Source organism: Sinohyriopsis cumingii, chromosome 13 (genome assembly GCF_028554795.1).
Source record: "Sinohyriopsis cumingii isolate HCF-2022 chromosome 13, ASM2855479v2, whole genome shotgun sequence".
Lineage (NCBI taxonomy): Eukaryota > Metazoa > Mollusca > Bivalvia > Unionida > Unionidae > Sinohyriopsis > Sinohyriopsis cumingii.
The window spans coordinates 42,578,607-42,599,060 of record NC_142973.1 but is presented as its reverse complement, the minus strand read 5'-3'; the positions used below and the strand labels follow the sequence as shown (position 1 = coordinate 42,599,060).

At 35.9% G+C, this 20,454-nt stretch overlaps 1 protein-coding gene across 3 annotated transcripts in view; it reads right to left on the bottom strand.

Annotated features, from left to right (window-relative positions):
* The window catches only part of LOC149785297 (nucleosome assembly protein 1-like 1), an 85,475-nt gene that overhangs the window by 41,096 nt on the left and 23,925 nt on the right, over positions 1-20,454 (bottom strand). For all 3 annotated transcript variants that reach the window (XM_089979177.1, XM_089979176.1, XM_089979175.1), the window contains exons 5-11: positions 19,308-19,449; positions 14,140-14,226; positions 7,555-7,609; positions 6,943-7,022; positions 6,557-6,625; positions 5,261-5,400; positions 2,306-2,451 (exon numbers count right to left, since the gene is read on the bottom strand). In XM_089979177.1, coding sequence (XP_089835303.1) covers positions 2,306-2,451; positions 5,261-5,400; positions 6,557-6,625; positions 6,943-7,022; positions 7,555-7,609; positions 14,140-14,226; positions 19,308-19,449 — 719 coding nt within the window. The remainder of the gene's footprint in view (positions 1-2,305; positions 2,452-5,260; positions 5,401-6,556; positions 6,626-6,942; positions 7,023-7,554; positions 7,610-14,139; positions 14,227-19,307; positions 19,450-20,454) is intronic.

Below are 20,454 nucleotides of genomic sequence, written 5' to 3'. Positions count from 1 at the left end.
ACTGATAGCTAGTTCAATGGGCAGGAAGGCGATTCACAGCAATGCATAATGGAGCACAGAGAGCATGTTGTTAGTCCTGCTCATCCACTGTATCCGATTCCATCTCCAGCCGTTCTGACCTTGTCTTGCCACTGGATCCAAATGGTCTTGGATGAGTGACAAAGGTTGCTGACACACAACTCTTCCTCACTTCAAACCAGGTCAATGCACAGTCACTTGGTCATCCTTCTCCCAAAAGTCCCATGACAACAGACAAGCTTCAAAGCATGTGTGGGTACACTGGCATCCATAGCTACAAATCTGCACACAGGCTACTCAGGCCATATAGTCATTCTTCAATGACACGGAGCTGAAGTGGAGTTCACCAGCCTCCTGAGCAACAGAATGTGAGTGCGTGTGATTTAGATTTTTAACATAGTTTTAACAATTTTTCAGTCATATCGCTACGATGTCTGCAGTGTGACAGTTTATAGTGATGTTTAGCACTGGGGCATAATGCTGCAGACAGGTAGCATGATGTCCCACCCAGTCACATTATCCTGACACCAGTCCAACCAGTCCCAACACTAAACTCTTAATGCTGAGCGCCAAGCAAGGGAGCTGTTAGTACCATTTTAAAAAGTCTTTGGTCTCACTTGGCCGCGGTTCGAACCCACAACCTCCCGCATCCACTCTACCATTAGGCAACAGGAGCGATCTCCTGAGCAACTGATCAGCCCCTTTTTGGATTCATACTGCTCACCTCCTTGGTACAAAGAAGGGGCTAGAAAAAATTGCCTTCTCCATCTTTCCCTAAACCAGCGTGAAACCCGTCTTACAGGAGAGGATGAACTTCGCAAAAGGGGTGCTGGCTACACCTTTTCTAGCGCAAGAAGTGACAAGCGACGAGAGGTCAGAGTCAGCTTTGTAGTGAAGTCAGTTTTGTTAGCATGCTAGTTGGACTGAATGACAGGCTTACGACCATGGAACTCCCCATCAAATGGAAGAAAGCACATCATGATCATCAGTGCCTATATTCCAACCATGGCAAATCCGGAAGAAGTAAAGGAGAAATTTTAAGGAAGAACTCCACTCTGTACCCAGATATGACAAGCTCATCATCCTTGGTGACCTCAATGCAAGTGTTGGTTCTCATATCTTCTGGGAATGGGTCATTGGAAGTATGGTGTCAGCCACTGCAACAGCAATGATCTTCTGTTGCTTCAGACCTGTGCAAAACATGAACTGCTCATCCTCATCACTTTCGACCTCCTCTCTACTGGCAACAACACAACACAGATGCATCCCCTAAATATCTTTATTTATTAATATAATTTTTTTATTCTTATTATTTTCTAAATACCTTAACTATTAGTAATGGGCTATATATTTCTGCATCACACAATCCGCTGGCTGGGCTAAACTGTTTTTAAAAAAGTTGTTGTTGTGGGGTTTAACGCCATTTTTCAGCACATGATAGGCTATGTATGGCGGCCAGTATTAATGGTGGAGGAAGAACCCGGGAAAACCCTGGGAAGAACCACCGACCCACGAGAAGCTACTGGCAAGCTTTCTCACATACAGTGGCCGAATCCTAGACTTGAAACCATGCAGACAGAGGTGAGATGACAGTGATCCGTAATGGAGAGCACTTTAGCCCACTCAGGGAGCCTCCAAAATAGAAATGAAAATTGCACTCTTTTAATTTGGTAATACTTAATTTTGAAATACTGCTGAATGGGGGATTGACCAGCATGTCATCATCTATTTTTGTACCTCCTACATGTACACAGGACATTCTCGTCTGAAGCTCAACCACACTAGGAATCAGGTATTTTGGGTTTACTAGGTGGTTTGTATTTTAAACACATTTCTAAAACCTCCTTAAACAATGAAATAATTTTTGTCCACGGGTACAATGTGCCAAATTTAATTTAACAACCATTCATGTCAACCTGAAGAATCCAGATGTGTAAACAGCTGCCTACCTGAAAAGACCAATATTGTAACAAGTGCTACGATACATCTAATGGCATGACTTGTGACAAGTACTTTAATGGTTAAATTAAAGTTATATATACTGCACAAGGTACATTTTCATATACGACTTTAAACTAATTTGCAGGAGTTCATATGCGTCACTGCTCCCTAAGTGTGCCAATTTAAACAAATTTTGCACATTTATACAGCCGGCAGAATCTCTGGACCACTGTACAAGAAAACATTACTGATACGGATGAAATATTTTTTTTATAAAAAGCCAACCACAACATATTCCTTCAAACTTTTTTTTACTTTCTCCTCTCTTTTTCATTTAATTTCTTACTTGCAGGTGGACTGAAGAAATTGAAAAAGGAATCATTTTGAACAGTCTTCGTTATAGTTCTTGTTGTTCCACTTCCCTTATGCTTCTGCTTTTTCTTCACAGTTTTCACTGTCACATTCTTGCCTTTCTTCCAGTCAATCTTACAGCTGAAACACCAGAAAAACAACTTTGTGAACAAAATGGAGGGAAAAAACAGAAAAGCCTGCTCTGGCATATTACTAAATATTGCAGAGAATTGGCATGCATGGATCTGCCACATAAACTGTCAACATTTCCTTTATCGATTACAATATAAAATGGCATCATTTTTACAACATTCCAGGTTTCAGTACATTTTTTAATCAATTATCCATAATATAGAAAAGCATCTCTAATAATACAAAAAGCCTAAAGTCGAATATGCATGCAAAGAATGCACAATCATTGATAGGGGTTTCAATTTTTGAAGATTTTGTGGTTGCTTTAAGAAACTATAATCACAAGTCCTTTAGTGGACAAAACTGGACCCAAATCCAAATCCCAAAAATTCTGAATAAAAGATATCACAAGAAGAACCACCAAAACCATTAAAATTGATACCTAGGAAAATAAAAGGAATTCACAGTATTTTAGATGCCATCAAAAATGAGTCATGTTCATTTAAACTGGACTGATTTTCTCATCTATACGCAGAATATGCAGTACCATATAATACTGGCATGTGGTCAGGTGGTTTGTAGGCATGTAAGAAACTAGAGCTGTTTATAAATGAAGCTCAAAAAATAGCCCTAATACTACAGCAGCCAAATTTAAGAGTAAAATTAGAGTGACCCAAACTTGTACAACAATTAATCAAATCGGGATGAACTGATAATTAACAATAGGCCTATGTAGACCTGAAATCGCTAATCTGGGTAGTGACACATCGTTGTGTCAATGTAATTTCACACATATTGAAACAGATAGGAAATAAAAGCTTGAAACACAAAGTTGCTACAATGATAATTAATAAAGGACATGGTATTTATACAAAAATCATCCCCTGGACCCATCTCTGCCCTGTGGAATAGGCACCAATTCACATATTGGAAACTTAACAGCCCCACCCTTAAAGTATATACACTTGCTTGGCATAAGGAGAGGTAATCTGTGCAGTGAACATGGATTACTGGGTCTGTTGTTACACCTCTGTGCCCCAGATGTGTAGCAACAGACCCAGTAATCCAGGAGTCAAAACTTCAAAAATACTGAGCTCCTCACCCAAGGGTGGCAAAGTAGATGCCGCAAAGAAAGGACTCATGAAAAGATGGTTGCAGGTTTGATCTCCCCCATCTTGTCAGCTTTGATCATCATCAGAACTTATGGGTCTCGCACACTCAAATTAGAAATTTAGATATCAGTTTGCATGCCCAACCTGATCAGTATATGACCTCAAGAGCATTTAAAAGCTCTGCTAATCAGATGCAGGATCATCCGATTAATGTAAATGAATGGCACTTGTAATCAAACCCATCCAATATCTGATATAAGCTTACATATCACATCTGATCAGAAATATGGCCACTAGAGCATTCACAAGCTCAGCCAGATTCAACATTGCCATCACTTCATCAATATGCTTAATATCACTTGTAATCAAACTTGTGCAAGTTCTCCATTTATAGAAGCTTACATACCAAATCAAGTACAAATCTGATGAAAAAATATGGCCAATAGTGTTCATAAGCTCAACCATTTAGGTGCAAGATCATCTAATTAATTAATACGAGTGGATTTGGTGCATAACCAAACCTTGATCATATAAGCTTACATATCAGATTGACAGCAACAATGCTCTCATGCCATGCACAATATTCAAGCCTTTCAAAGTTTTTTTTCTTCCCCCTGGCATGTCAAAGTATAGTAACATTGCTGTTTATATTTATGTGCAGATTATTTCTACTTTTTAATAGGCAAATTGTCCCCATTGCCTTCAATGTGTTTTCATTTCTTAGGCATTACCAGACAATGTTAAACTGTAAAATTGAAAGTATACTGCACAAACACCATGGGTAGATTAAAGCACTGGAGCTACCCCCATAATGTTAATCTGGTTCCTTGACCAACACAGTCTAACATGACAAACCAGGTTCCTGACCAAACCCACACAAATATCTAGATTAGACTGCAACTACTATATTTTATGATTATTGCTGGGTTGTAAAAAATAAATCATGACAAATGAAAGCAAATTTAAGTAAATTATGTTTCTCCAAAAATACTTAATCACATTACATTAGGAATATTAGCCTGCTACCTTTTGAATATTTGAGAACATAAAAGACTTTCAAATTTAAATTGCTAGTAGCTTTTTATACCTCTTCAAGCATGAAAGATTTAAAAGACTTGTGAATGGTGTCAATACGACATGACTTTCTGCTTAATAAGGTAAAACTGAAACTTCTTGTATACAAGGTTACAAACTTTATACATGTAGTATTTACCCAAACTGTAGTTGAATACTGCAAATGAAGATGTGTGACATTCAAAATATCACATTAAATCAATAGCAATGATTGGACTCAATAGTAATGATTGGACATCATTACCATAAAAGAGATAATGGTGACTCATCATTAACAGGCAACACACATTCTTTCTACCTAGATTCAAAATCAGACTATCAGGGGTCGTGATCTCAGCATATCCTTGGGAAGGACTTTTAGCTCCAATTTCCTCGACACAATATTACCAATGTCCTTAAACTGCCATTAGAAACTAACCAAGCAACTTAAATGGTAATTTCTGGTCACAGTGCCTGACCATTTACACCTCTCATGAATGGGTGCTCACATTTACCAATGTACACAAGTTTGGTACTGTACCTAACATAAACAGATCTGAAAAATCAAACTGGAAAATTAATAAATGGAATAGAAATGATGTTCATAAATTCTGCATCAGCTTTATTGAAGACTACTGAACAACTGCTCTTACCCATTACATTTTATAATCTCTGGTCCTTCAAATGAAAATGGATCTGTTTCATCTGGTTCTGATCTCATTGTATATTGTTTTGTCAACACAGTATTTGTGAAGTACTCATTTGGCTCAAAATGAAACTCTAATGTAAAACCCTGAAATGAAATAAACATGCATGTCATTATTAAACTTCATCCGTAGGCAGACATTTAAAACTACACTACCCAAGATGCTGCTGACAAAGCAATCAGTACATGCCAGCAGAACACTATCAACTGTCAGCTAGAGTTACTGAGTCAGATTCTTAATTTTCCTGTCAAACATCTTGGAGGTCTTTTAACATTTGTGGGTTATTTTGCAAAATCTTGTGATGTTCTTGAAAGAAATTTTTTTTGCTTCCAATATTGCCTCTAACATCAAAACTTGGACACTGCTGATGAGAAGTTACCATACAGTGAAAGTTTTATTAAATTTTGACAGTTTTGGTCAGTTTCATTTAAGAAATTTTGGCCAAAGTTTCCTTTAAGCAGAAACAGAGATGTCCATCCCTCTGATTTTCAAAAAAGTTGAAGTCACATTACGAAATGCTTTACTGCGTAGATCGGTCAGTTCCAGCAACCAGCTTAAGATCAAAACAAGATATCCATGGACAATACATAACTACAAATATAGCTGTTGCTGAAAGATATGCCAAAATGTATTGCATAGAGTTTTAGCACGTACTGAAACCAAAAGCATGTTAAAAAGTATACATGGCTAATCAATACAGAAAATTAATATCAAGAACTTGGGCATTATCAGTTGTATACATCTTGCCAACTTGAAAATGTGTATATTTGCAGATGGCAACCGTAGTAACAAGTCTACATCACAAATCTACTCAAAAACAACTTGTGTAAAAGATGCATTTACTACCTAGCCAGTAACAAAGCTGTATAAGTTATATAATTCATTATAGGCAATAATAATGGCGTTAAAAATGTAGATGGCTTGGGAGTTTTGGCAATGCATTAAAAAGGATCAATGGGATAAACTTCTGAGATCCTGATAACTATGTTCCCTTTTTATGATAATAAGCAAACACCAGTTGTATCTCTAAATACATTCAACCTCTATTATAAAGTGTTTCAAGTCCTCACTTTTTCTCTTACAAAATTTTAAAAAAAGAAAAATACCAAATATCTCAAGAAAAATAATTCAATTTCAATTATACATTCATAATATCCAGGGAAGATAGTTTAAAAAAGATACATAACAAATTGCTCTAATTATGGATACCTAACTGGTACAAACCCTCCATAGGATGCTTACCATAGGGTCCTTTTCAGAAAATATAGCTTTGACATCCTGAAGGTGCTTAAGTATAGGCTCATCATGTTCCTAAATTTAGAAAAGAATATGCATTAGATGCAACTATTCCAGCAAATATCAATAAACATAGGCAATTTTGATTCCTCAAACAATGCTAAAACTTGTCTTCAGGCACATAATTGCTTGTTTTAAAAAAGTTAACACTGCACTCAATTTTGATACTCTCACTTGGGATAGTTGTTACAAATGGGCAAAATCCTGCCAATTACTATACTAGTAAAATCATACTTTCTTTATAATGTTAGAAAAATTTGATCTATGGTCACAAAGTGCAATAACTACTGCAAGTATTATTCTTGTAACATGTTTTACATTATGAAGTTTACCTGAATCATGTCTGACAGCATGTCTACATTCTTGAATATGGTCAGCCAGAATTGGGGAATTCCTTTTACATCTTCATTTTCTGGAAGTACAAAGCACCAACATAGCAATCATTGGTATTCTCAAGTAACAAATGGACATATTGCAAAACTATCTTTTCTTCTGTACAAAGAATATAAAATTTGTTGTAATACAAAAGCACAACATATTGGTAGGGCAGAAAAGACTTGTCTGGCAGTCAGAGACATGGTAATCATTTTCTTTTTCTGGCAGTAACACCTTTGGCAATTTAAAAAGGATTTCATGTTAAAAATACGCAGGAAAACTTGTGCCATGTGTGCAGCTGCTGATAATCAAAGCAGTAAATTTTTTAATGCAGCCATGAAGGATCAGAAGCGGTCTTAAACACCAATGGTAACTATTAAAAGCAAGTAAATACAATTTGCTCCTGCATCATCTATATACACACACACACACACATAAAAAGAGGCCATGCAGGTACTACAGATCGTTACACAATGGTGTCCAGACACATGAGCCACTTGTATGCAGGAACTGACCAACCCTTTGCAGTCACTTGTTTCACAGATGATTAATAATTATAATAAACAAACCTTCATTGCTCTCCTGTTTCTTCTCTTCAACTTTTACTTTGTTCTTAACCTCATCCTGAAGTGAACAAAATGTAATATTTACTGTAGCAAGAATGTTAAATATGTAACTGAAAAATAAACAAAAACAAATTAACAGGAAATAATGCTTTCAACACCACAAGAGACCCCTTTTAGAACAGCCCACATTCTATTTAACTAAGAAAAACCCTGTCATATAAAGGTTAATCTAGGATCTGGAAGGGTACTAGCACATAAGGTCTCCTATGAAGTCTGTTGATGAAAACCCTATGCCAAAAATAACCATCCATTTGGGAGAAGTAGTGATTTTCAAGATAGCAGCTGCCATATTATGATGAATTTGCATAATTTTCATTCAAGACCAAACAGAAACCAAAAAATTCTTCCAATTAAGTTCTTTGTAACAAAATGACTTTCTATTTAAGAAGAGCAGTAATAACACGACTTTCAAGATAACCATTATTGTGGCCATATGGATGTCCTATCAGCACCATTTCCATTTTGGAACAATAACAATAAAAGATTTTCAAGATGACTGACATGGTGGCCATACTGGATATTTGTGTGCCATTTAAATTTAGGACGAAATAGACACAAATCTTCTGGTAAAACAGACATGATTTTGGTCTTCCATAAAAATAAGCTGAAACAATTTTAAAAGGAGTTTGGGGGTCCTCCCCCAACGGGATCTCGAGAGGCAGTGTCCCTTTTGTGGTTGTCCAGGGGGCCAAAGGCCCCCTGACCAAAAATGCATTTTACACTCATAAAAAAATGCTCCTGGTGCAACTTATGATCATAACATAAACAATGTAATCATTTGGAAAACTAATAAACAATATTTACTGTCACATGAATTTGTTCCCCAATACTACTGCTGCTGAAGTAATTTCATGTGCATCTCAGTGTTCATATCGTAATTAAGTCACAATAATTTGTCAATTTTTGCAGCAAACATTTTATACTTCGCTCTTTTCATAACAAATCTGTAAAATAAACACCCAAGCACATCAACTACAGTCGACTCTGGTTAACTGCACAGCCTCGGGCCCATCACGAGACTGTGCAGTTAAACGGAGTGTGCAGTTAACCGAAGTACGGTACAGTACAGCTTTAAATCAGCATGGCACGAATATAGGTGAAGAATAACATATAAAGATGATTAGAATCCACTCTTTCAATGTTTACTTAAATGAAACAAGAGTCTACAATGAACAGCACTAACGTAATATTGTTAAATCAAACACAATGAAATTGATGATTTCCGAAAGAAATCGACAATTGATGTCTGCACACAAGTTTTACTAATAAGTTGGTGAATTGCCGACTCTATTTTGTAAAACAGTTCAAACAGCTCACATTCTCTCTGTTCCATGAATCTGCGTAAATTCTGGAGTGACTGAATAGCGACTTTAGATGAAACCTGGTCATCTACTGCATCGTCGTCATCACTTCTTTCATCATTTTCTACCGAGTCGTCGATTTCACCTTCTGTCTGAAGATCATCATCTATTGCAACATATGATTGTTCCCACGCTATTGCTCCCTGGTGGGTGGGAATATACATGTGTCTACCACCTATGGCGTCCTTTACATGTCAATCATTTACAAAGTCGCATTTACCGGCGTAATTGTCGGCTTATTTGAAGCGCTACAGCAGTGGACTGGCAATAACTGATCCTGACTATACATTGTGCAGTTAACCAGAGTAAAATTGTAATGAATGATGTGCCACGGGCAGAACATTTATCGTGCTATTATCCGGAGTGTGCATTTAAGCGAAGTGCAGTTATCCGAAGTTTGTTCCCATTGAAAAGCATTGGGAAAAAATGGGACCAGCATGACTACGTGCAGTTATCTGGAGTGTGCAGTTAACCGATGTGCAGTTAAGTGGAGTTGCCTGTATATACAAATAATCCCATACATGCATTTGTCTTTTTCTCCACTAGACACAACCTGTTGATATACCAGTAAAGCTCTTTTTGCAGCTTTGGGAAAGATTTCTTTACATGTTTCCCATGCTTTTCTAAAGATAAATTTCCAGGTCATTTCCAGGCTGAAATTACTTTTTTCAACGTTCACATATGATCATTACTGAATGTAACTAAAGAACATTTTAGATCATAAAACAGGCATTTTCTAAATCTAAAGACGTTTCTCTTTCAAGACTCTCCAAAAAGATCGAAATCAGAAAAGATGACCATGTACAAAACCACAAGATGTATCATGTAGATGAAACCTGACCCAGTACTCGCCATTTGCATTACTAGTCACATGACTTCATGTATCTCAAATGAGGACATCGGAAGTCCAATATTCACGTGATAACAACAAACTCCTTTATAATGCTGTTGTACAGAAATTCAATTATATTAAATGAAAGTCAGATACTTTTTGTTAAAACCAGCAATCTGACCTGATTTATCAAGCAGAGATCACATGTCAACGTGGTGGTCACACGATACAACAATACTCCAAAAGTTGTTCTCTGAATATATAAATATGGAGAATTTTGTGTTCTTTTGTTTTTGTATTTTTATTACAACCAGTATACAACTTTCTATTAATATCTTTTTATTTTTTCTCTACATTTGAAAAGGTGGGTTGTTAGATATGTGTACAGTACTCATGGGACTAGCAATGGAAATTGCGAGCACCAGGTCACATATCGACATTGTTTTATCTCATCTTTCAGCAGATTAAAGACATGATGATTTTACTACTCACAATTTCTGAGAAAATAAGTAATTTTCATATTGTTTTTTTTAGTGCATGTCTCATTCAATCTAGCAACGTTTAAAGTTTGCTAGGCCATCCAGTAACCGGCCACGCTTCGCCACCACCATGTTGGCCTCCTGTGATGCTAGATTGGTTTCATGCCTTCCATGTAAGGAAAGATACGGCTATCAAGCTGACTGTGAAAATAAAAGTCTACTAGATGAATCTAATCCATTGGGCATTTGGACTGACTCAGCATATATGTTTATTGCAAGCAACCAAATAATCCACACTGCACCCTCCAAATATTCTGGTAAGAAATCTATAAATTTAACTCAAAATCAGTTTAGTTAAGACTCAATTCCCCGGGTTTATTATGACTTTCATCAATATTTGCAAAATTCCAGACTTTTCATGGTTGAGGAAAAAATTATCATTTCTCCCGACTTTTTCCCGGTAGCATGGGAACCCTGTCTTTAGCCTTCCTTTTTGTCACTACTGACGTTTTTGGCTCAATGTGCAATCGTTTCATTTCCTTATCAACAAGAGTCTTTTTCTTTCAAGCAGGTGTTTGTATTGAAAACATGCAGTACGCATATTCTGACAGAGGACTTCATCTGTTCTCTCATGCAAGAAATCTTTCTTCTTATAGTAATTAATAGCACTTTTTCCAGATGCCTTCTGAGCTTAAATTTTTCCGTATGCAGCTTCATTTGTAGGTGCTGTTCTGAACTCTTTCAACTGCGATTACCGTTAATTCAGATCTTTCTTGCAGAGGTCGCAAAATGCAAGTCCTCTAGCATTCAGTTTTCTTATAAAACTGACCAATTAAATTTCCGTAAACTTTTCACTCCAGCCATTCCCATTTCCATATATATTTTAAACCTTTATCTAAACTTTTTGTGCCACGGTTTCTCAGCAACTCGGGGTACCATATTTTGTAAACATACTTTTCTTTCCAATGCCATCAGTTGCCATTACACAAAGATTCACTGGATGAATTTAAACTTTTGACCAATCAGAATATATGTCTTGATATTAATATACACTTGTGAATACCAACAAAGAATTTTTTTTTATCCGAAACTTAGCTTTCAGCTGGATCTGACCCGAGCATCTTAAACTACATCCCATCTGGCCATCACATTCATAACCATTTGCTCAAGAGGAATTTTCAAGATGGAATTCAATGCAGCCATATTGGATGTCAGACTGACACCAGTTTAAAACAGGACAGAGACACTGTGTTGTTATTTAGTGAAAACCCCATGTCAACATGACCAGCTATCTGTTCAAAAGGAATGACAGTAACAAGGATGAACACCATCGTGGCAATATTGTCAGTCATGTCTACACTATTTTCATTTATGATGAACTCGACATCACATAAATATTTCATTAAAATCACATGACCATTTGTTAAGGAGGAGTAATGTAACAAGATTCAACATGGCCACCATGATGGCCCTATTGGACATTAGATTGGCACCATTTTCATTGAGGATTAATTAGACATCATAGTAAATGTATTGGTGAAAATTCTAAGTTGATATAACCATCCATTCAAAATGAATAATGACAAGATTTTCATCTTGGATGCAAAAGCAGAAACATATTCCTGTAAGACTAACAAGACATTGTGTTGAATGAGTGTATAAAGTTTCATTGCAATCCGCAAGGTAGTTAAGGACCAGACATAACAAATGTGTGCTAACTAAAAAAAAGAACCAAGAAGGACAGATTTTGTTTACCTGGCTGACATTTGTCTGATATCCAAATTTCGTGCAACGCTGTTTGGCAAATGTTAAAAACTCTGCTGTTTTAAAGTTTCTCTAGTTCCTTCTTTCTTTCCTATGTGATAGCACATCAGCATCATTTGTCCAATACTGAAAGACACCTATGCCAGGACCCATTGTATCAGTTTGTCAAATTCTGCTCAGCATGATGCTTTCTTTTAAGTTTGGTCAAATTCTCAAAAACAGGTTGAGAAATAGCCATTTCAATGTTTTCTACTCTTAGTAATGGTTTCTGATCTGATGGCGGATTGGCATCATTGTTACGGATCTGAAAGGTCTTCATGCCAGTATGCTTTCTGTCAAATATAATCTAATTCTCTCCTCTGATTTTGGCAGGCAGTTATTGAAATATATTTATGTTATCAGTAATAGGTGCAGTATTTGATGGCCAATCAACATCATCTGTACCTTTTTAAAGCTCTTCTTGCCAAGAAACTCAAAATTGGGCAAAGCTGTTCCTGTGGTTTTATGGCAAGATGAGCTAACAATGAACAATGCTCTAGCAATTAATTTATGTGCAAACTACAGTTCTTTTATGGCACAAACATGTTGCATCTGGTTCTCACAAACACTGACTATGCAACAAGAACCACCACCTTTTTGGTGAGCATGTCTTTCATTTACCTAAGGAAAATACGTTAGCACTATAATCATGGGTAAACACAGATGTACCAGGGCCTCCGCTAGGTTTTGCATTTGTCGCAAAATGCAGAAAAAAATTGAAGGTGGTGCTATTTTTTCCTGAATGGCGAAGGTTGCTGGTGACAAACTTTTAATTTTTCATTCGATATAATCAACTTGGGCCACTGAATACTTGTTTTCACTATTTGCTATAGTCAGTGGATTATGTTGCTAGATGATGAATAAGACGTTATTCGAACATTATTGCAGCTAAATACAAGCTGTCAGTCGGTTTTGAGAAGCAATTAAATAAAATTAGTAGGAAATAAGGAACGGCCGAGGGATATACTCTACTCTTGAACAAGTCGACAAAATGATTTGCTTTCATTTGCACATGTTATGTTTATTGCAAACTGGGGGTGTAAGACGCACTTGGGACTGCTTAGTGTTTTAGGGATTATTTACTTAGATAACACGTTTTTGTGGTCTTAACTTAGCTGAGTAACACAGGATGCTGCTACAAGGATGCCAGTCGTTGACAGTAAAGTACCCAAGAACTTATATCTATGAAAAATTAAAATATACTTTATACAAGTCTGTATGAAGCACAAATAATATGGCTAATGTAGCTCTGAAAAACAAAGATTTATATCAAGCTGCATCTGAGGCAGTAGCCACGTTACTTGTTGCCCCTATTTCTACTACAGACTGTGAAAGTGGTGGTGTTCAGTTGCCAGAATCTTATCAAAACAAACTTATGAAATTCTATGGGTATATCTACTCTGAAAATTTTAATGAGAATTGCTGCTGAAGGGCCCAGTGTTGAGAAGTTTTATTTCAGGAAAGCATTTAAGAAATGGTCTTGGAAAAAAAATGAGTCAGATATTAATAAAGTGTTAGTGACTTTGTTCATAAAGATTAAGCAGTATTCAGTTATAAAGAAACATTCTTATTCATTCTTGCTTTTCTTATGCCATACATTGAACTTCGGGTGTATATAATGGTATTGTTATATTTATTAATAACTATTCTTGTGCTTGGAAATGCAATAGAAAATGTAAAAACTGTTTTACTGTCATGTTTATATAGATTAAAAATAGGGCCAATATAATAATATGCATATATTCAAGTCCCTGCATCAGGGCATAAAATGGCTCCTTTCGTTGAAAAGTGGCTCCAAATTTTTAAATTTGGTGAATTTCATGGCACAAAGAAAAATATTTCTAAGGGAGGTCCTGTGTACTAATAGACATGCAACATCAAGCTTCCAATGAGGTAGGCTCTATAAAAATAATACAGATGCAATAATGAAAATGGTAAAAACCATAAGACTTGAACACAGACCCTTAATCTTCATTACATTGCTGGATGAAAAGTGAAACTGTACAACTTGCCATGATTACAGAAGTGAAACAATAAACAAGGTCTTTCTTACAGCTAGTTCCTCATCTTTTTCATCTTCACTTGGCCATTCACATTCTTCATCGGTTGGTTCTTGACTAGCGGTCACCACTGCCTTCCTCTGTAAAATTTTAATTTTCAGCTTTTTCATTTATACATACATAGAGCATACAACATTTCTGGAGTAGAAACAAACAACTTGAGTAAAGTGTCAGAAACATACTGTCATGATGCTTCTCCACTTGACAATATAGGATGTTTCCACTTCAGAAGTTAAATATTTTATTTTATCAACTCAAAGAAAATCCAGACTTTTTTAAAGGCAAAAACCTTTGATCTGGTCTACTGTTTTGTCATCGACATTAATGGCTACACTATCTCAATAAAAATAAGTTCATAAATTTTTTAATAATTTATTTTTTTAATGTACCAAAAAAGATATTTATACAGGCAACTGTAAAACATAATTTGGTGCCAAAAACTAAAGGTAATGATTGTACCAAATGTTCGAGACTGAAGTTTTTTAATTTTCTAAGTATTTAAACAAAACAACGGGCACTTCAAAGGTCACCAGTTTTCTTTTAAGTTCAGCAAAACTATTTATCCGGATACTAAAAAAAAAAAAAAAAAAAAAAAGAATTAGCCATTGTCTGGTTGACTGTAGCTGTTACTGCCTTAAATGGTTGGTCAATTGTAACTAGTCGAGTAGCATGACTATTTGAGTGTATAGCAACATACAGTACTGCGGCCAGAAGCATACATGCCAACCCCTGGTGAGGAAAAAGTCTAAGCCAAGTGGACAAAAAGAGTAATCCGAGCAGAAAAAGAGTAATCCACATATAACATAATAAAATTCAATGAGCATTTGTACAAAATGATTTATTTACCCCTTCTGGTCTTTTAACATCAATTGCTGCTTAAAATTTTCACATATAGCATTCTGAGCTTTAAAAAGCAAGTCTCTCATATTGCATTTCAAAATACTTTGTACCAGCCGAGATTATTAATGATTTGCACACCAGTAGAGCACTAAGTGCAGGGTTACAGAGCCTGGATCTGAATTCAGTTTTATTTGTGTTAAAAATACTCAACATTCTCTCAGTTAGCATTAGAAGAGTAAAGAACCAATATTTCTTTCATGCCCTGACAAAGAAAAGGAAATATATATCTTCCAGTTATTGGATCTTTTAGCTGGGAAATAAGGTGCTATCACATAGACTGTTTATGCATGAAGTACATTGTCAGGTAGAATGCCAACTTGATACTTCAGGGGTTCTCCTAATTTATCAGCAGCCTTTCCTGCAGCAAGGTGCATCATATGACAGGGACAACCCTGCTATGTACAGTATACTGATGGAGATGTTTTTCAAACTATAGAATCCAACTCCTTTATGAATTCCAGTCATCAGTGATGCATTATCAGCTGAAAACCCCATATAGTTCTGCCAACTTATGTTTATTCAAAGCATTATCAAGCAAATAATAAATCTTTTCTCCAGTGGAATCTACTGTTAATTCTGGTAATGAAAGAAGAGCACTCTGACTTTGCCTTTTTCGTTGTTGAAATCTCTTACACCAGACTGGGTACAACTTTTGTCATCATACTCCTGTCTATTGCAATAGTAACTGACAATTTGCACGATTCCTGTGGAAAACCAATTACTGTGGTTCCCCTCTTATATGGCCACCCATTCTGCACCTAGGAAAGTGACCTTATAAGGGTGGCCTTTCCAGAAGGGGGTTACATTTTTTATGAGAAGTATATGTAATGTATGTAGTAAGAAAGCTACATACTTCAAAGCATTTAATATCTTCATATAAAAGTAACAAATTATTAAAAGGTTCTTCTTGTTATAATAATAAACTTATTTCAAATAATATACATTAATAGTTCTTATTCTTGGCATAAGTGTGATGTACGAGTGGGTATTATTGTCATGCACATTGCAAAACCATTCATAAACGTCAGTTCAATCTTGGTACACACATAATTCTCTTTTCATCTGCTCCATTTTTCAACTGCTGCTGAATAACCTCCTTAATGGTTATGACATTGTTTATTGAGTCTTTTCAACATAAACTTGTTTTATTCGAGTCTTTTCTACAGCAAGTCCCAAGTCCCCACCTCACCCAATGTCGTCGAGTAGAAGAACTCACTTTCTTCTAAAATCATATGTCTCCGTTCACGTGATGACATGTTAATGTTTGGTAATGATTTATCTGGATGTTGCTAATTGTATGCAATTATGCAGATGAAACTTTTGTCAAGTGGATGAAATGCCTTCTTTGTAAAGGAAGCAATAAATGTGTTGTCACGTGATATTTTCAGTCTTTGTCTGGTTCCCTGATTTTGTTCAAGGTTAATTTCTGTGTGTGTATGTGTGTGTGTGTTAATGCACAAAATCTATTTTTAGCCTATGCTGACCATGTTATGATCTTGACAATTACCTCCAGTTGTAGGCCTAATCATCAAAGAGAAGAACTCAACAGATGTGAAGCCCAAAATTCTATCACAACATTGTTGAGCCCATTTGATGCTTTTATAGACAATGATATAATACTAATCTTAGTGTTACATGTATTTTCTTACCTTAAGTCACGACATGAATTAATTATTGGTTCTGGATAAATTTGAGAAAAAAGCGGCTGTTTTTGAGGGGTACATTTTCCATTTTTTTATACAAATATGCTGGCTGCATTAAGAGGGGTGGCCGTTCTTGAGGGGTACTTTTGAATACAAACTCATCAGTGCCAAGGGGTTCTGGCCATAACATGTGGATGGCCACTGGTTGGGGGGGGGGGAGAGAGAGAGAGAGAGAGAGAGAGAGAGAGAGAGAGAACTACTGTATATATAATTAATACTTGACATTCAATATCTCACTGAAATATTTAATAACTCTCAGTACTTCAATAATAAACTGATATGGCAATTCCAAAATACATTTCACATTTTACAGAGATTAAGAGTAATACTATGATGTCACAAACCTCAGAATTCATGCAAAATAATGCAGTGTCTGAGACATTCAAAATGTTCTCCATTCATAAGTCATGTAGACAGCACAGGGCACAAGCATTATCCATTTTAATTCTGTAAGTAGGCATAGCTCAAAAGTTGGGTTAAATTGGGCAATGTGCATGACAGGGTCTCTATATGACTTATATTATGGGTCAGTCAAATTTTCAAGCTCTGCTGTCATCATTTGTTATATTAACAAATGTTCTAACATAATCACTTATACCACAGAGCTTACCTTTAGTCTGAAATATGATCTCTCTTGCAATACGTCTTTTACACTGTCATTAACCTATTCATAAAGAATCTATTCACTTTACATGCATTCAATAAGCATCATCAGATAACTGGCTTGATTCTTCACAAAAAAAATTTGGATTATACTGGTCATGTTGGGTAAACATTACTAAAGTATGGAACTGCAAACCAGAGTAATGAAGTAGGGAACTGCAAACCAGAGTAATGTTGCTTAAAAAAAAAATAAAAAAAAAAAAAAGGATTGACAGAACTCGTATACATACAGCTGAATGGAACAAGCACATACACACAATAGTAGCTCTTCAATCTTTGATTCTCCAACAAATTTGAGACCAAAGGACCCGTCACAAACGGCTACCCCTCTAATGTGAACAGCACATTAGTTCAAAAACCTATAAATTACCACCTGCAAGTGGCCACAAAATGGTTGTTTACAGATAAAAATCATTTTCTCCCCTCTCCTTTAAATGTATTCATTTAAATCAATTACATGGGTTAGTAATGTAAATCTGGACTTTTTAAAAATCCCTCCTGTCTGTATTTAGTTGTGCTGATATTGTGAAATGAAACTCCATCTGCTTTCTATCAGCTAAATGATGAAGAGCATGGAGCTTAGCTGCACTTCAAACTTCCAAAACCTGGAAGTTAGAACAGGGTTTTAGGCCACACCTTTAAAGTTACTTTTATTTAAGTGGTTTAACCCTTTTACCATAATGGACTAGATTTCCAGCATAAGGGAAGTTAAGTTTGTCAACCCTATGGTCTGCTTTACTGGTCTGAGGCAGTGTTCTCTAGAGTCATAGTAACTGACAATATAAATTTCAGGATACCTCTATTAACTTCCTTCTTGTAATGTAGATATTATATTTGGATTATTTTTTGAGTTTAGCATGAATACAAGGAGAAATAACAAAGGCAATTTTAAATGTGTTTCCTGAATGGTGAATTTTTTATTCATAATGTAAGTTCAAAGCAAAATGCATGTGACGCGTCAGATTATGACTGATCAAGAGTATTTTAGCAGCAGTGACCTGATACAATTGACTGAAAAATTGAGAAAATGTCAGGAGAGAAAATGGAGTGTGCTTGTGGGTGACACTGAAGACGATGAAAATGACTTTTAAGGTTCTGAACCTGAGGTAGAGTGTTATGTTTTTGTTTGAACGAAAGTCTTAGAACCAAAGGGATTTATTTCAGTTTTCTGGGAGAGTTGGACCCACCTGAGTGTTAGATGGCTCCAGAAAAGGCCTGGAATACTTTCACATCTTTCATTTGGATGAAGTTTTTGAAATTATTGTTCATCTAATGGGGTAAACAAATAATCGCTTGTGCAGTTTACCTATCTCCACCTATATTTTAACAGTTGTAGTAGATATGCACATTTTAGTGAATTAGTCAAACAATTTGATTTTTAAATGTTATTTTGATATCTTTAAAACTGGCAAAGTTGTGTTATTTTAAAATTCACACAGCATTTTTCTTTACTAATCGAAAGTTACTAAATGTTGAAGGCTCTATGCCAAAGTTTCTTAGCGGCAAAAGGGTTAAAGCAGTTTCATTATCAAGGAAAATTTTAGCAGCCAATAATACAACTGAAGCTGACTCAATAAATTCAGGTATTTTTCCAGATGTTCATTGTGACAGAAATCAGTTTTCTTCCACAAATTTCATATGAAATGAGAACTCATGTATAATAATCAATTTGAAATGTACATTTTCGCGCAAGACATGCTTCCAGATGAAATTATAACACATGAAATGTAGCCTTTTACACAAAAAAACACCTACCTTTTCCAGGAAAAGTGTATACAATTAAGCACAATGACACTATACAGTGTATTCCCTCCTCCTTGAAACATAACAGTATTTCACTGGCATTTTACCACATCTTGTACATTTTAATGGAATAATCCTAATAATAAACTTACCTTTTCAAAGAGAGGCGCATACAACATAGCATATTTGCATTCAAGCTTGTGTACTTCCTTGTAGAAATCTGCCTCAATCTTGGTGCACTCAAACTGCTGCTTCTTCAAAGCCTTGATTCTCCTTTTAACTGCTTTAGGAAGGCTGCATAAATAGGACATATATCATGATTATGGTATGCAACTCCAGATCCTTTTTCATTATGATGACTGGATTCATATGATTAATATTCTGGGAGAAATTGTATTTATCTCCGGTCAGAATAGGGCAAAACTGGCAAGCAAACAAAAAATAAAAATAAAAAAGGTAATAAGGGAAGTGAGTGCATAAAGTTTATACATTCTAACGTTCAAAATAGTCCCTTTGACCATGTTTTTATGTCAATAAAAATACTGATGAGAAAGTATTCAAACTCAATACAAATATTAAAAACTTTTTCTCCACTTTTTGTACAACTGATGGCTCAGAAACAAGTTACAGTTAAAAATTAGCAAATGTTTCCAATGAAAGTCCCCTTCTCTTTCATGCAAATGATGCGCACATTGAATAACATAATCATATTAGTAATGGCCTTTATTCACATAGACAACTTGACCTCTATCCTTTGACCTTTATCCCAAGATCAAGCCATCCACAAGGTTTTGTCGAGGTATAGAGCTAATGTTACTATGCAGAAACCTTTTGGGGCTATCCATTGAGTACAAAAGCAAAAATCTGTCAAAGCTTGACCCCCCCCACCACATGCATGCTTTTTTTTACATCCCCCACCTACGTATGTACGCATGACATGCCCCCTCCCACCCCCAAATTCTATAGAACAGCCTATATTTAATCCACACAGAAGCAATCAAGGATAAAATATAGTAAGGCGTTTAATAAAACAGATAGTTCACCAACACTGAATGTCTGGCTGCATCAAAGAAATCAGCTGCACAACTTTAAAAAGTCTGTCTTGTGTCCGCAATGTATTTGACAAATTATTTTCGAGTTATCACCCCCACCCACCCTGTTTCGTATGTGTATGTACATTATCAGTAGACCCCTCCCCATATGCAAGCATATGCATTTGGGTTACCACCCACCCTCCATACTAAATGGATGGCCACTTTTTTTAAATTAAAAAAAATCAGTGACCTTGATCTTTTATCT